This window comes from Cariama cristata, unplaced genomic scaffold (genome assembly GCF_000690535.1).
Source record: "Cariama cristata isolate BGI_N322 unplaced genomic scaffold, ASM69053v1 scaffold44403, whole genome shotgun sequence".
Lineage (NCBI taxonomy): Eukaryota > Metazoa > Chordata > Aves > Cariamiformes > Cariamidae > Cariama > Cariama cristata.
In genome coordinates this window covers 392-17,725 of record NW_009610915.1, presented here as the reverse complement: position 1 = coordinate 17,725, position 17,334 = coordinate 392, and the positions used below count along the sequence as shown (strand labels likewise).

Below are 17,334 nucleotides of genomic sequence, written 5' to 3'. Positions count from 1 at the left end.
GACAGACACGGGCACTGCCAGCCACCAACACGGGGACAGTCCCACCTCTCTCGGTGCGAACAGCTGTCCCTGTGCCCGAGCCCGTCGGCTGACTGAGTGTCACAAACCCAGAGATCGTTACTTCAGGTTGCCATCTCCAAACATTCTTCTAAACTCTTCTTGATGTGCGGTGGCTGAGATGCAGCGCGAGTGAACAGACGTTGACCCATCTGCGCAAAAAGTGCTTTTGATAACTTCGCTGTGGCTGTGCGGAGATTTCCTCCGGCTCCAGGCAAAGAGCCGCTGTTCCTCATGTTTCCCAGGAGGTGCCAAAGGACAACCAGAACTTTCTGCTCCACGGCATAAGGCTTCCGTGGGTATAACTCCGTGACAAGATCTGCAAGAAAGGGAACAGGTCATCAAGCGCTGTTTGAAGACTACTTTTAAAATACGATCCAGAAGTGATCCCCTGCTGTGAGAGGTGTTTAAAAGCACTTAATGTCAAATCATCTCCTCAAAGCAACTAATGAAGGAATGCTTGCTACACACAAGAGCTTGTCTGTTGTTGCAACAGCATCGGCACTCAGATAAAATATACCAGCTTTCCTATGAACACCCCTTTTATCCTCTCTCAGGGGTTTACGCAGTAGCACTGGTACTGCTGATCATGACAATTTTCCATTAAATTAAAACAAGTAAGAGAAACAAAGTTTGGGGTTTTTTTTTAGTTAGGATTATCATAAGGACCTTTATTTCTTACAGCGTACTGTGTAACATCTGATATTTTAGGATTTCCCTTCTATCTCAGAAATACTCAGTAGGTATTTGAGCTTAAGGCACAAAGTAGCCTTATACTATAAACATAGATAAGGTGAAGCATTTTCCCTACTTGGACAATGACATCAAGAATGAAGTATTTCCCCTGCAAATGTTTGCCTTTTTGCTCAAATGGACTCTTCTGATACATAATACAAACCACTCCAAAAAATCCCAGCAAGAGATGAACTATTTCAAGGTTGGTGACTAACATATTCAGAAAGCATAAATTTAGGAATACTTCAAGAACAGACTGTCCATTATGGTTTTTAGTTCAATGTCATAGCTACTGCACAGAGAACTACTCTGACAGTAAGCCAAATAACGTCTGTTTGGTTCAAGCACATTTCCTGTAAAGACATCCCTTGTTCACTTAAAACATCAAAGGCAAATTCAGCACTTCCGCTAGTAATAATCCCCCAAATTAAAATATGTCAATAAATTCTAATTAAAATTTGTCTTCAATTTTTAAAGTAAATTTGTCTTTAAGCTTTTGACACCAGTTTAGGAAGAAGGCCTAAGCCTCGGGACAGTACCTCCCACTCAGTTACTGACAGAGTGAAACTCATGACAAAACAGAACTCATTCTCTCTGATTCCGTATTAAAATTATTACAAGCTTAAGGGATTCATACATCTTCCACGTCCTTATACATGTTCCATCTGACTGTATAATAATCATCTCTTGTTTTGTCAGCAATAGCTTCAAATTGCATTAGAAGGGGGTGGAATTTGACAACTGGTGCATTGTTATTGCCCACAATCTACGGTGACAGAAGGGAGGATGTATAGCCACCACCATCCTACAATGAATTTGCCTAATTAGGATGGTACACAAACAAACAAACAAACATGCAAAATAAAACATCACTTTACCAGCAAGCTTTTCTGTCATGTCTTGTTTTGCTTTTCCATTCAGAAACCGAACTTTTGCGCAGAATGGCTGGAGGAGCAAATAGTTGTCTAAATGCAAAGAGCAAAACACATTAAAATTCTTAAACAGAAAATTAAATGGTCTGGAAATAAACACAATATGGAAAAATGTAAATAAGAACCTTACCGATGATATATTAACTTCAAAAAACACAGCGACATATTTAAGGGCATAAAAGTAGAAAAAGATACTCTTAACAAGCCCTAACTCCTAGCATCTGGTAGAGCATAGCATATTCATTTACTGAAAATACTAAGATTCTGCTCCAAAGTTAAAATAGTTGAGGAAGGAAAACAGTTGTGGCATATGCAGATCAGCAAGAATCTAGTTCTTTGAGCCGGTTAAAAGATCCAGCAGTGGGACAAGCTTCCAGACAATGAAACACAGAATCAGACAGGGTGGCTGAGGTGGGAAGGCACCTCTGGAGAGCATCTGGTCCAACCCCCACCTCAAACAAGACCACTACAGCCGGTTGCCCAGGACCGTGTCCAGAGGGCTTTTGAGTATCTCCAAGGATGGAGAATCCAGAGCCGCCCTGGGCAACCTGTGCCAGTGCTCACTCACTCTCACAGCAAAAAACAGCTGCTATGGAAAAATAACAAAACACCTATGCACTTATGACAAGACCAGCTGCCTGTATGTCCTTTTGGACTGGCAAAACATTACGATGACTTCCATGGTTTAAAAAGTGTGAGAATAAAAACAATGATTCGTCACACATTGGATGAAAACTCTTGGAAAGAGTAACGCTCTAAATTTATAATTTAATTCATACTATTCAAACTCTTTAACATGAAAAGAGAGTAAATTACTTACCTAAGTGTTGACACAGAGCCTGAATGACGTTCGTGGCAGCTGCATAAATCCCTGGATTTTTGGAGTTCAGGTTGTTGTCTACCGCGGCAGGAATTAACATGTTGATCACAGGTGATAAATTGTCTTTCAGCAATGGAATCATCTTGTGCATTGTCTCCAAAGCAACTTGATTAACTTTACTGTTTGAGTCATGTAAGCGAGACTTGAAAGCATCAAAGATCTGAAAAAGTATCCAAACAGCATTCATCGGAATTAGCAATTAATGTTTGAGGTGGATATTACGTTTCCTGCTATATTGTTACATTTTAATTATGCATCTCAGCAAAAGATGGCTGTGATATGCAAATACCTGAGATACTTTTTTTAGCAAGTAAAGCAAGATTTGATATTTTTATACTGTGGATTATTCAACTGTATCTCACCTCATCTGAATTTGAATCATTCCTATACAATGTAATGGAGGTAAACGAGCCATCTGTAACTTTCACTACGACTAATATTTTCTGCAAGCAAGTATTTTTAGCAAGACATAGCTCTATTTAGCAAAAAGCATGTTTTCAAGATTTCAAAAACATTCACACTTAAGATATTGCCAAGTTCCACAGCAGTATTTCATAGTTCCACAGTAAAGACACTGGACTATTAGAAGCCAATCTTGGTTTTCCTTTCACTGTACCTATCTTTAGTTTACAACTGTTGGGCCTCATCATAGTATTTTTCTCCTAAAGAACCTCCTTTCCTATTAGAAAGAATAATTACCTTAAGCTTTATCATAACAGAGACCTTTCCTTACCTCCTCCTAGACAAACAAAGCAGGCACAACTTGCAGCAGTGTTTCAGAGACAGTTTTTCAGATCTTGATTAATCCTTGCTGCTCTTTTTGTAACCTGTTCCAGTATTTTGATACTTTCTCAGCAGCGGCAAGAAAAACTGCACGCGCTATTCCAGAAACAGTTCAAAGAGTGCTATCTCTAAGTGAAAACTTTCAGCTTCTTCTTCCTGTTTATTCCTTTACTACCTTTGTAGCTTACATATCTCCCCCTTGAGCATACCTCACCTATTCCTCAACATTTTCCTGTTCATCAGACCTTCTTATTGAAAGAGGGAGGCAACATTTTGATCAGAAAACTTTGTGACACAACTTTAAAGACCTTTGAAATAAAATGTTTTCATACAGTTACCTTCACAATGTTTGCAACCACAAAGCCCTGATTGTTCTCTGTATCCGATAACAGCTGCTTAATGCCATTTACTCGATCACGGAAGTCTTTTGCATTCAGTAAACCCAGAATGTCTTTAACATACTCTTCGCTTTCTAGTGAATTACGAGGAGCTGCTTTTCTCGTGACTTCACGGGCTTCTGCAGTCTCTCTGTTGGAAAGCAAAAAGTTATCCAGTGAACACACAGGCAAGCTGAAACCGGAGCCTTTAACCTCAGCCATGCTCTTTCCACGTAAGGGCAAATATCAGAAGCAAACAGAAAATCTTCTGATGAAGGACTTTCACTTTAAACATGGTGATTTAAAAAAATAATCACCTAATAGTAATTGTTGTTCCTAAAGTCTCAATATACATTCCACTCTAAATGCACATATACCTATCATCACACAAGAGGTAAGCCTCAACGAGGCCGAAGCCCTGTGCTGTTCCAAGTTTCTGCATGAGAGCAGCTGGGTTTGTGACCAGGAACAGTTGTGAACTTCCCTCACATCAATGGGTAAAAGAACAAAAACCAAAACCACAAAGAGTTACCGGGGTTCAATTCTTTATTCCCAAAGTACTTTAAACACTGATCCCAGTCTAGGTGGCACCTAAGAAACATGCCACGCTGAGGTGGAAATTCAACAATTTGAAATAAATTTTCTGTAGCATCTAATCTTTATTAGGCAGTGATGGAAAGAACTATAAAATCTGTAGAATCACTTGTCTGTCCAGGTCAGTACCCTGCATTTACAGACCAGTCCAGAAAGAGTTGTGTGCTCTTTCCTAGTTATTGAACAGAAGTCTTTGATGGAGAATGGAATAAGCATCTTTCTTGTCTTTTCAGATTCAAACCTAGCAGCTCTGCCAGAACAAAAGGCGGCATCACCACCTCCTGTCCTGCTAGTGTATCACAGGCGGCTAAAAGCACCTGAACCAAAGAGAAGAGAGTCTTTAGCGTAATGCAGTAAGCAGCACCTCTTCGAAGGAAGCAGACATGTAGTTTTACATGCCCAAGAAAATTTACCATCAAATGTGGAATTACTTATTATTATGAATAGTAGAGACCGTGTTAAAGAAATCTGTTCCTGAATTATCACACACTGTCTTCAACCTGGAGGCAGTCACAGCCCCTATGAACTCTATATTCTTGGATTCGGTTTTTTGGCTTGGCTTAAATTTTGTGGGTGTTTCTTTTACAGTTCGGTAGAAGACCAATTAGAAGACAAAACAGAAAACTAAAGATGGACAGAGTATCATCTAAAGCTTTCAGCATCACCAGTTAGGATCTAACTACTTAGTGTCTGGGTAAGTGCACAAATAGATAATTTGTACTGCAGCTACCATTTGGCACATTTTTTCTATACAGTCTGAACAGCAATATCTTGAACTGATGGCGACATGGATCTATTGCTAATTCCCAGTGTTCTGTGTACTGTGTGTAATTTCACAGGCAGTCAAAAGACAAATTAACTTCAAAACGCACAAAGCCATTTTAATATCACCAATTACCCTATTTAAAAGAGTTTATCTGGGACATGTCAATTTTTTCCTCTTCCTTCAGGTATGTTTAATTTTCACAACCCTGTTGTGAATGTTTCTATACTCTGTCCTTGTGGCGAGGCTATTATCCTAGAGGGTAAGTTACTAACAGGGTAAAACACCAAAGATTCTTACCCGTCAGCGATGTTGAGAGCATCTCTGGTAGTAGATGATGACTTCAAATGTCCAACTGTACTAGTATGGGAAGGTCTTCCTTTTGCTGAAGGTGTCTCTAAAGGCATCTCCCCCAAACCCTGCACAAAGGTGCAACCGTTAATTAACGTGGCTGATACAGTTCTGCGCTGCTGGAGACCCCGGAAAAGCAAGTCTGACAGCCATGCTAAGCACATTTCATCCAGTGTATCTGCAAGGAGTAAAGACATGCACAGGGCAGCTAACGCACAGTACCCTGCCGTGCTGTAGGCATGTGATTCCTTGTCTTGCTCTGAATGCACTCGCCCCGTTCCCTGAAGGTCCATTGTCTACACCTAACGGCCACTAGTACGCGTTTAGCTTTCTCAGCTGTTAAACAAGAGCTTTTCCACGTACCTTTTCACGTAGATTCCTAACAGATTCCTTAATGTAAGGCAAATCCTTGGTTGGCACATACTCTTCAAGCGTTTTCTCAAAATCGGGACAAGTCATCATACTGAAGAGCATCTTTCGACCGTAATACCTGCAAGGCAACAGGCCATGACATAAACATCCATAAACACAGATTTGCTTTGTAACTCTGTTGATAATTATAAGCGTCTAGAATCATAGAATCCTTATGGTTGGAAGAGACGTCAAAGATCATCAAGTCCAACCGTAAAATTCCAAAATATAAAAGTGCAGGAAGATTCCTATCTAGATGTGTAACCAACAATCGAGCAATCAACAACCGAGCAAATTGATGAGAACAGTCTTCCAATTCAGCCGTTTTTAAATAGGATGGTCCAGCTTTGTCAGTCAGACAGCGTGGATCTCAGTGCCAGCATTCCCTCCGTGGCTTACACCTCATCTGTGCCCAGCAGAGTATGTCCTTTGGGCCCCTCTCCTCCCTGCGGCCAGGGTGGGCACAGCTGCAGCAGGCACTCAGGTAATTCCTGTCCCATATGCTCTCTTAACAGTCCCGGCAGGGTTAGGTAGCGGTCGGACTCCATGACCTTTAGGGTCTTTTCCAACCTCCTGAATGATTCTACAGTTCTATCCTCCGTCACTGCAGAGGAACACCCACTGAGCTATGCAGAGGTTTCAGCCACCTGGAGCGTACTTATCTTAACTATAAACTTTGCTAACCTTGTTTGTTGGGAACTGTCCTGTGCAAACCTGGCTATTGCAGGGAAAATCCGGTCAGCAACCCCTTTGGCTCCAGACAGGACCCGCTCCGGCCCCATACGTTCTACAATGTCCGAGAGGTGCTGGGCTGTGCATCTTCTCACCGCAGAATGCAGGTGGCTAAAGGAAACACAGCTGCTTAGTAAAAACTCATCACCGGAGCTGAACAGCAGTATTTATGGGCTCTGCCCAATAGAGTACACAAGTTTTCTTTTTTCATCTTTAGCATAGTCTACAACTAGTATACTGCTGATGTGCAGATTCATTCATTCCCTTAAAATTCCAAACTACAAGGATGCAAATGAAAAAAGAATAATTGTATTCTTTTTGTTTGAGGTCACTTTCAACCTCCAACTGCATCTTTTGGATTAATAAAAGTAGTCATTTTCTTCTTTTTAGAATTTAATTTCTAGTTTTCCTTAAAATAATTGTAAAATACTTTAAAAAGCACACTACTGCATGTTCTTTTCATCAACTATATGGAAAACAAGTCCCTATGCTCAGAAACACATCCTGTGTCTTTTATATCAATTTAAAGTCAAATAAAGCAGTATTCTATTGACTGCTTCTAAAAATCCTGCAGAAGTCTATTTTCTACAAATGGGGGCCATTAAACACCTATGCTGATGAAAATGAGAGAAAAGCTGGAATCAATTTGCAAACTCGTGCAGCAAACGAACATTTTCTAGAAATTCTGCTGTACCTGCTGATCCCACATGTTTTCAGAGTACACAATTCTGCAGATTCAAACTTTTCCAATTTTATTGTTATCTTTGGATTAAAAATCCTACTTTGAGGACAGTTTCACTGCACAGTAAAGGAGACATTGGTATGGCTTATCATTCATAGGGAAAAACAGGTTTAAAGGAGAGAGCTAAGGAAAAGAATTGACTTGGGGAACCACAGCAGTGGCTGCCCAGCTTTGCAGTTTGACGTGAACATCCAGCGCTCTTCCTGCATGACTATGCTCCCATTTCACCAAGATTTTCGTTTGCTCTGCTTCCATAGATTACCGTGGCCTCACTGGAAGTAAAGCTACCACTAAATTACACTGCACAAAGCAGCTGCAGTTTGCACGAAGATAACTGACCAGGTCTATTCAAACCGCAAACTCCGGCAGCTCAGAATACAGCCCAGGTTGCAAAATCTGTCCGGTAGCGGAGCAGCTCCCGTGCTGAAGCCCCTGCTCACACAGCCATCCTCTCAGCTGCTACTGAGCTACCTAGTTTAAGACCAGCTTTGGCTCGTGCTCAGTACCTGCAGTTATGCCTGTACAGCAGCCACCCGTCCCAGGAGCTTGGGAGAAGGGAAACGCTAACAGACTAACTCCTGCTGCCTGTACCGATGGGAAATGAAGAACTGCGAGGCTTAAAGACCTCACGCCATGGAAGCAAATAAGCCCCCGCGCCCCACCAACGCTCCCTGCTCGTGCTAAATAGTTGCAAGTCTTTTTCTATGCACATAAGACCTTAGAATTAAACACAGTTCATACAGATAAGAAACATGATTTTAAAATTTCTGAAATACAGCCACTTTTACATCTAGTCCTGGAATCATGCTCTTGGGTTCATAGACGTGACTTTACAGCAACAGTCCAGTATCTTTTGAGCAGCATCTCACAAAAGCAAACAAAAATGTTTTTAATTGTTCTTGTTGGTAAAGTCAAAATCAACTTTGTAGCTGATGAAGAATCGGTATATATCTCTCTCTCTACTCAGGGTGGCAAACATGAATACTTATGATCACAGGAGACTTGAAATGTGTGGCGCAGAAAACAGGTAAATTTTAAAAGGTCTTCGGAATTGTAGGCAAAATGGTAACTGTTCAGTTGAATACCTAAGTTGTGGTGAATATAAGGAACCCAACGTATAAGCCCAATTGAGAAAAGATAGCCTTTGTGTAATTACACAGTTGTGTCAAACAGAACCTTTCCACTTCCTACTGAAGACACATGTCATTTTTCTCCCAAATCTCCACTTTGAAAGGCAATTCTCATATTCCTTGTTACAGCCTCTAGAGATGATAGCTCCATATGTGCTGCATAGACTTTGTTGCTAATACGGCCAGAGTTTCCTGAAGCCAGTCCTAGAGAAGCTGTAACTCACAGTGCTATTGGGGCCATCCACTGAGGAGTGAGGCATTCAAAGCATCCTGTACTCCGTGATTTAGACACCACTTTGACTGAAGTCTTCTTAGCAGTGAAGAAGTTAATCCCTGCCTCAAATGCTGTATTCAGACTCACAGCTCAGATCATTTTGGTGTCTTAGATAGCTGAAAATGTATCCGAGTTCACAAACTGGAGGGGTCAAATCTTTACAGGTCTAGAAAACTCGTAAGGATAGGTCAGTGTGTTGGAACCTGCCGCTGAAAATGGGGAGATCAGACGTAGCCAATTAGGAGCACAAGTATTGCCTGGCCAAGGATTTCTGAAGAAAAGATGGGGGTACATGAACAGACCACTTTACGTGGCTTCTGCATTAAAGCAAGGTGTAGTTACTGTCTGCTGCTCTTAAATTCACAAAAACAACTATGTGCGGGCACGAGTCATAAATAATTTAAATCCCAGGGCTGATATTTGCCTTTCAGTTTAAAGTGCAGGTTACTGCAGTACGGTTCTCATTGGCTTTCAGGAGACAGAATCAATATATTCCACAACAACCAGCTTCCCAGGAAACAAAATGGGAAACAAAACATTTTGAATCAAGACTAACTCTTACGATTTCTAGCTGTGCAGAAAGTCTAAGGATTGATTTCTAATGTAGCATCTGAAATATTTAATGGAAGGGATAGCCTACAAGAGATGCAGCCTATTAAATGTCACCTAAGTGATGAGAGAGAGATAAAAGAGGCAGTATAAGTAGGTCTATACATCTCTCGAACGTACTGGAATGCCTAAGGGCTTGATGAAGCGTTGCTGTTACGGTGAATGAGGACATAAAGGAAAAAGAACAACATACTTAACAGGTAGAGCGAAAGAAAGGAAATGTAACTTCTCCTACAGACTGAGGTGAGCTAGAGGTCAGAATCAAACCATGCAACCAGAAACGGAGGCTTCTCATGTCTGAGGTACTCAAGAAAATAATGGCCACCACCACTGTAAAGGAAATTAAAATGCAGACAAAAAGATTGTTAACCAGCTAAGTCTAGAGAAGAATAGGAAATCAACAGTGAGAGTTGCAGGTAGAGAATGGTAAGTTAGAAGTCATCTTTCAAACTAAAAAGCAGTGCTGACAACTGAAAAAGAGGCATTTGATTGCAGAGCAGATGCAAAATGAGAATGCTATGTGAGCTTTACTAGGCAAAGCCAAATAGCAGTTTCCTAAGAATACTATACTAACAGCAAATAAAATTACTGAAGTGTAGCAAAATGACCGGAACCTATACCAAGCTCCAAAATCAACAGCCGACTTTTTACGTAATGTACAGAAAGAAACACGGAGGCGACATTTTACTTTTACGCCAACAAACGTTGCCCTGGGGAGAAGGCTTCGCAGACCTGACTTACTGTATTTTCAAATTTCTGCCTACTGTGATTTTTTTTAAAAGAGACTACACTTGATAAATTTAATCTATTCACAACTTATTGCTTTATAAAGTCTTTATAAGAATTACCTTTGCCCTCCATTTATGAGAGAACAAAGTGCACGTGCTGGAGTCACATTATTAACCATAGCCTTCAGGGCTTTGTCTACCTCTTCCCTTATAAATGTGTTGGATTCACCAGCTTTGTGCAAAAGGACTTTTACTGTATTATCTAGTTCTTGATCCATGCTCTTTTTCAGGTAGGTGAACAAATCCCCTAAACAGACCACAGCAGCTCGAGACACGGTGGAGCGTAAATTCTTGACCTGCACACAGGAAAAACCCAAACAAACAATGCATAATGTTTAGAAAATAGACTTTACATTAAGTCAAGCTTAATGTTTCCCTGTGTAAGTTTTAAGTAACATTAAAAGCAACTGAGAAATACATTTCTAACTTGATTCACAATGTGCGAGAATTAAAATACATACACAGGAAAATGTTATAAAGTTACAATCGGAATCTTTTCAGTCTCTTCGCAAATCAGATCAAGCGTTGGTATCTGAAGTATGCTTTGCTGAGTGACAAACTCATCCTTTTGAGACTGTCCAACAGAGGAAAACTAACCGCAGGTGAACGTACCATTTCACTTCAGTCTATCTGAGAGCTATAAAATACGTATGCACACATAAAGTCAGTGAAATAGTCTGATAGTAAAATTTAACCTCTTGAGCCACAGCCGAACTTATTTCATGTAGCTTTCCAGTCAGATGAGTCGCGTGGTAGGCAGACAAGCATCTAACAAAGTTCAGACCTTCCATTTTCTTCTCCCTATATATAAAAAAATATTTACATTCAAACCATTTGCAAATTTTCTTAAAAACATTGAAAGACAGAATTTTAAGAAACCAAAGAGCAAACAAATTAGATTGTAAAAATAAAGCAATGACATATAACGTAGGAAATTCCTTCAAAGCGAGTCTTCCTTTTAATGTGGTAGTAGGACTATTTTAGCATACCAGTCTCTCAGGTCTTTCCTACAGTCCCGTCCGCAGCTTGCACTAGTGGCAATTCAAGGATTACTTTCCTTCCCCAAGTTGAAAAGGCAGCAGCATTGTAACCCCACTCCAGCAGTCAGAGCACAGTGAAGCCTTAGATCCCACAGAAAGCGACAAGAAGGTGTTGGTGGGGGCCCTCTCCAGGAGAGTGCTTAAACTGAGACATCTCTACAAGCCTCTGAAAGCTTAGCTATTCAGCCTCAATTTACAACAGTTCCAGCGGGATTTTGATTTGGGCCAAAAAAAGCTGTTTCTTTTTTTCTCAAATAGCCCTTGCAGTCCTTCTCACTCTTTCTGATGTTATGTCCACTTTGCTGCATTTATTAAAGTAAGTTATCAAAATAAACACCTTCGACATTACGGTCAGGTTGTAGATAGATGTTTACACCTACCAGACACCATCAGCTAGAAGTGTCAAGGCTTCTGTCAGTGCCGCTTCTGGTTTTGAAAAGGGCTGCAGTTCTGATGCATCCTTTATTTCTGGGCTATGAGTGACTGAGGGAGTCTGGTCTTTAGAGCCTCCTCGTGCCCCAAGAGAAATTTCATCTGCTAAATCATGAGGCATAAGAAATAATCAGCGTAATCTGAAGAAACTAATTCATCCAAAGGAAGGAAATATCAAAAGTTTGAGGTATAGACTGTTGCTACTAAGGGACCAGGTTTTCAGAACGACAGCCTTCCCAGTTACATCCTTGATCGTTCAGCATTTCATTCATGTGAATCAATTTTTTTGCAAACAACCACCGCTTTAAAAAGTCACAAACACACGTGCAGTGGGTTGTTTCATGTAAAAACAGATGCACAATGTGCTAAAAACACAGTGTAGTAAGACACAACGGAGTAAAACTTCAAAAGCCACTTGAGAAATTCTGGAGACCTTTGACCATCATCAGTATGAGCTTTTGTTCTGGAAAGATTTCTACTGCATATTTTAAAGGCATGTCCGTGACCAAATGTACCCCGAAATGTTTTTCTTGGAGACAGAAGGGAGTCAATTTGCCATTCATATATTACATCATTTAAGTTGCCGAGCAAACCCAAAACCCTCTCATGTTTCAAACATCTTCCTAACAAATTACAGATGAAAAATGTTGCAAGGGAGCAACGATGAATTCAAACCCCCTTCACCACCACCCCCAAGGTACTACTCTTCCAGAGTGCCTCAGGACCATCCATTGTCCAAATAAATCACATTAAACCGGACTGCATTTTGAAACTGCCCCACTCCACACACCCAAACTTTTTAACAGTCTTTAGTCTACCACGACAGCTTACCAGAGTCTAGCCAGGCTGAACATTTTGTCTTCTTCAGACTGGATGTTCTTTTTAACGAGGGATTCAAGGTCACATTTCCTAATGACAAAGATACATTGGTCGATAATGTCAATATATCCCCACAGAGATTTAACTCTAGAATATAGAAGGAAATGTCCAAACAACAACAACAAAACATCAGAAAAAAGCCAAACCCTAGCATTTCCAGTCCTAATTTCTCTTTTGAAATTTTTCCTAACTACAGTACTTCAAATATTTCCTGTAAGCACTTCACTCTCCACCATCTGCATTATAAACCTGACAACAAATGACTAAAGAGCAAGCTCCTGTGTAAAATCAATTCTAGTAATCCCTCATGTCACACTAAAGACTCATGATTTTTGGTAATTAACACAGCATTTTCATTTCCCTTTCAGCAGCATTTAACAGTATATTATTCATTGAAGACAAACACTAATCCTCACTTTCTGTTGTCATTTTCTCCCATTCATTCAGCTGAAGTCTTTCCCAAGGGTTTTCTTCCTTTCCTTTGAGGTCTTTAACTTCCTGATGCTCTTCATGAGTGTGTTCTTTTCCTTTTTTCTTCTGCCTTATCTTATCCTGGGCAGATTTTGACATGACAACTTTTATCTGAGAAAAATTAATGCACCCATTATGACATGGAATATAATATAATCCACAAGTTACCCAACAACTCATTACCCAGTACTTGATATTGTCTAAGGTAAGCATGGAAAATTACTGTTTTCACCACTCTTCTACAGAGCAAAAGGAAATTATTCACAGAAATATGAAATCTAATCCTGAAAAGAGCTGAATGTGTGCTTTCTGCATGATAAGTAGACCTGCTGGCAAAAAGGAGCAACGTCCCAGGTTTAAACATTTACGGGAAATAATCACTTACTCTAAAATAGCTGAACAGTTAAGAGAACTAAGGTCTACAAAAAAAGGTCTTCTAGTCCTTGGCAGAATTGCGTAGTTTCCTAGAATTTTAACTAACAAATATACAGGCTGGGCTAACTCGCTCACATTTAAGCACACAGGGTTTTTTTAAAACAGTGAGCTTTAACAGTGTGATCTGACCCTACTCTCTTACATGTTTAAGACTCTTGCAGTTCCTCATGAAAACTTAATAACATTTAATACATTCCTCCATTTACTCCTTTGACTTTGATCCCTCCAAGTACTCATATCTTCAGCAGAAATCAGAAAATTAAGACACTGTTTATCATTAACTTAAAGTTTTAGTCATCTTAAAATGTTATTTTAAATGCTTTCAGAAAGATTTGTGATTTTCATTTCAAATTTTTTAAAATTTGTATTGCACTTGATTCAGATAAATCTTGCTCCACATAATAACAGATGCAAATAGTAGTTAACAAAGCAGCAGCACTCCTCATGAAACCATATTATGCGACAGACATTCAGACAGTGTTTTTTAAAACAACTCACGAATGGAGCTAGATTAATACGTCCATCGAAAAAACAAGACATGATCAAACCCAGCCAATTCCTCCTTCCACATTTCTACGTGCTGTGGGAGTCAGAGAAGAGGACATTTTCCAGCTCCACTCCTCCCTGCAGCCCTTTTCCCAGAGACTTCCAAGTTAGGTGGGAAGTTTCTGGCACAGCAATTTGCCGTTATAAAATATCCAGGTGCAACCAAAAAGAAAAAGCAGGGAGAAGCACCTTGATGGCGATGGGCTATTTTAATCAAACTCTTCTTTACCATAACATAGAGACTGCAAAGCTGTCGCGAGCTGTAGCGATACATATAAAAACAGAAAGCGAGACAACTAAAAAGTTCTGAAATTCTTACCTCTTGTTCATTCTCAACATGGCAACGGGAAGCACTGTTCTGCCGGATGCTTCTCCCACAGATCCCTGACGATGGCTCAGTTCCCTCCTTGACAGCTTGGTCATCCCCATTCACTACACATGTTATGGACTGGCTGTTTGTTGGTGCAGAAGGAGGACTTCCAAAAACACCTGCAAGGCATATCATGTTGTGCCCTCCCCAAAATAACCATTTTATTCAGCAGAACTTAGTAAAAACTAGAGAAAACCAAGAGTAATTCAAGAAGCTCAAAACATTGCAGTTATACTATTAGTGCCAATTTCTACCCAAAAGTACTCTTACTCTTCGTCTGCCAAGTAGGATGGATGCACGGAGGTGTGCACACAGTGGGCCAGAACCAAGACCTAACCTCCATCATTTCCTGCCATTCTTTGTTGTTGGAATGCAACAGCGTATCTAGTAACTCCACAACTTTCAAGCGCCATTCTTTTTATTCCCATTTACACTGCAGATTGTGAACAATCCAAAATGTTGTAGGGAACCAATTTCTTCTTTTCTCACTCTACAAAGGTACATTTTCCCTCATTTTAACAACGTGATGAGATATAGGAGATAATTTGGGTTTTGTAATACCTTTACCAACAATTACAACTGCATCTTCAGACAGGACACTTGGTGAAATGAAATCTAGACTGTTCATCTGTGCAACATCAGAAGTTGACTCTGCAAGACCTTAAAAAAAAAATAAAAAAATCATGCAATGTAAATCATGTAGTTTATGTTTTATTCTTCTCAAATGTCACCATACACTGCCATCTGAATGTGTCACTTTTATGAATCTGTATACTTCCAAGTTACTGAAGTTAATTAAAGTGGATTTACTAAATATTGATCTCCTCAAAATCACGGAAAGCATATAGCAAACAAAATTTCTGCCAAAAGATCATAAAGAAAACCAATGTTTGAAAGAGGATTTTTAAATCAGCTTATTCCACTAAAAAACCCAGAAGTTTCTAACTCACTCACTGGAAGTACAGCACTGTTTCTTACATAATTCAGCACAATTGAATCAAAACAGAATTTGCTACAACACTTTTTTTCCCCCAAGCAGCACTTAATGCTGTTTCCCTTATAACTTAGCAGTCCCTCAAGTTCTTCACCAAAGTGTATGACATACATTACGTACTTCTAGACTGGCTACACTAGTTGCAAATAAAAATGACAGTTTGTGACACAAGGGCAGAATTTGCTTTTGCGATTCAACCTGATGAATCTGAAACTTCTAAACAGAAAAGATGCTTTAGCAAAGCCTGATTACATACTAGAAAGTGCACAAACGAAGTCAGTGGGCTACGGAACCATCTCCGTGGAGAAACGCTCCGGTCAACTGCGAGCCCTCTGCCTACGTCTACGGCTGCTGTAAAATGCCCACTACCAGGCAAGCTGCAGCAGCTCAATCATTTGGGGCTGTTGACAGCTCTGTTACGCTTTCTGCACTCATCTCGATCTTTAGCTTGCCAAAACTAATCACAGTGAAGAGTATGACAGAAGCCTCTCTACTTTACAAATTACCTGACTACATAGTTTTAATTCTGGAGCTCTCCTTTTTATGCTTTATGAGAAGAAAGATCAAGCGAAAAGGTTTCTCTTGAAAGCGTTCCTTTGTCCTCCCACAAACCCAATCATTGGCTTCTGAGTCTTCCAAGTTTTAACATTCGAGAACTGTCAAAATTAGGCGTTTGGGATTTTCCTGAATATATAATCTTGAGGATTCCTGAGCAATTCTCTCTTAGACCATAAGTGAACGGGCATCAAATACTGGATCCTCTTTGGGACCTACCTCCAGATCAGGACCTTCTGTCCTAACCTCAGCTTCTAGCCCAAAAAAACTTACAAACTTCCATTTCACAGGCATCACAGGATTAGCAGGTGTTAACGAAAAAAAAAAGAAGGATTTACAAATCTGATTATAAAGTCTACTCCTATTGCTCAGCTTTAAATGTTTCACATAAAATAGCACTCCACCATTTCTCGAAAACCTGGAGAATAAACAAAACTGTCCATGTTTGATGTTGAAACAAGAGACAGAAAAAAGAAAAAAAAAATCTTATTGGGACAAAGATCTTCTTCATTATTCAGTGTCTATTTAATTTTCTATTTGTCACTAAAACATGATTACGCATTATCTGCTTTAGGCACTCTGAGGGAGATCTGAACAACAGACAGTGAAAATATATGCTCCTCAAACTGACGTCACCATTGTTGCTGCTCTATTCTAACAACCCTAGAGTTGGAAAACACATCTGTATCATGCACTCCACAATTCTGATGTAGGGAAGAGTAGCTCCTGGGATGCATTAAAACGACACAGTTAAAACTGACATGTAAAGTATAATGGGTTAAGTTCTTTCGTTTTACCAATGAACAACAGTAATTTAAAAGCAAACTTTTAAAGCTGTTCCTTTATTCACACCGAGATATATAACAAATTGGTCCCTTTTTCATGCCATGTACTATTGCTTGACTTTTAATTTTAATTTAATTGGCAGTCTAATTTCAGCTAATGTCAGGAAAAAACCCAACTTGTTAACATAAGCATAAAGATCAGAAAGGAGGAAACCACGCTAAACATCTTAAAACATATTTTCTATAAAACCTGGTTTACAGAAGGCTCTACATAGCCGCAGTTTTTTCCATAAATAAGAGCTCACATGAACAGCGATATAGCAAACTGACAAACCTTTTGAATGCTTAAAATTCCTTTGGCGTTCCATATATTGACTTTTAAAAATAGTACGTGACACTTCTCCTTGCTTCTTGTCCTCATAATCTCCACATTCGTTGCCATAGGTCAAACGTCGGCCAACCATGCTAACGGCAGAAGTCCCCTTATCATCAAATGCTAGCCACGCAAAAGGAAAAAATCATATATTAAAAAAAAATCAGAAATAAGTTTTTCCTGCGTACTACAGGATTCTCAAATAGTTACATTTTCAGAGACTCTCAGACTGGTTTTATGCATACAGTATGAGCATTTTTGCCTACAGAAATCTGAGCACTTCAACAAAGATGCTC

The 17,334-nt window shown here is 39.8% G+C and overlaps 1 protein-coding gene across 1 annotated transcript; it reads right to left on the bottom strand.

The window, feature by feature from the left end:
* Positions 1–122: 122 nt before the first annotated feature.
* FAM179B (family with sequence similarity 179, member B) lies at positions 123–17,129 on the bottom strand. Its single transcript, XM_009698035.1, has 13 exons — positions 17,057–17,129; positions 14,893–14,991; positions 14,281–14,450; positions 12,926–13,091; positions 11,579–11,732; positions 10,854–10,959; positions 10,219–10,454; positions 5,836–5,962; positions 5,422–5,540; positions 3,726–3,915; positions 2,545–2,764; positions 1,671–1,757; positions 123–376 (listed from the first exon to the last, which is right to left on the bottom strand). The coding sequence occupies exons 1-13, from the start codon at positions 17,127–17,129 to the stop codon at positions 123–125; spliced, it is 2,001 nt and encodes a 666-aa protein (XP_009696337.1).
* Positions 17,130–17,334: the final 205 nt, after the last annotated feature.

Bases quoted from the DNA above. Each gene is read 5' to 3' on its own strand.
- FAM179B (XM_009698035.1), bottom strand. From the start codon at position 17,129: ATGGTTGGCCGACGTTTGACCTATGGCAACGAATGTGGAGATTATGAG. The intron at 13,092-14,280 runs GTAAGAATTTCA...AATTTTTCTCAG, and splicing joins ATGTTGAGAATGAACAAGAG to ATAAAAGTTGTCATGTCAAA. The intron at 377-1,670 runs GTAAAGTGATGT...CCTTTCTTGCAG, and splicing joins CATGACAGAAAAGCTTGCTG to ATCTTGTCACGGAGTTATAC.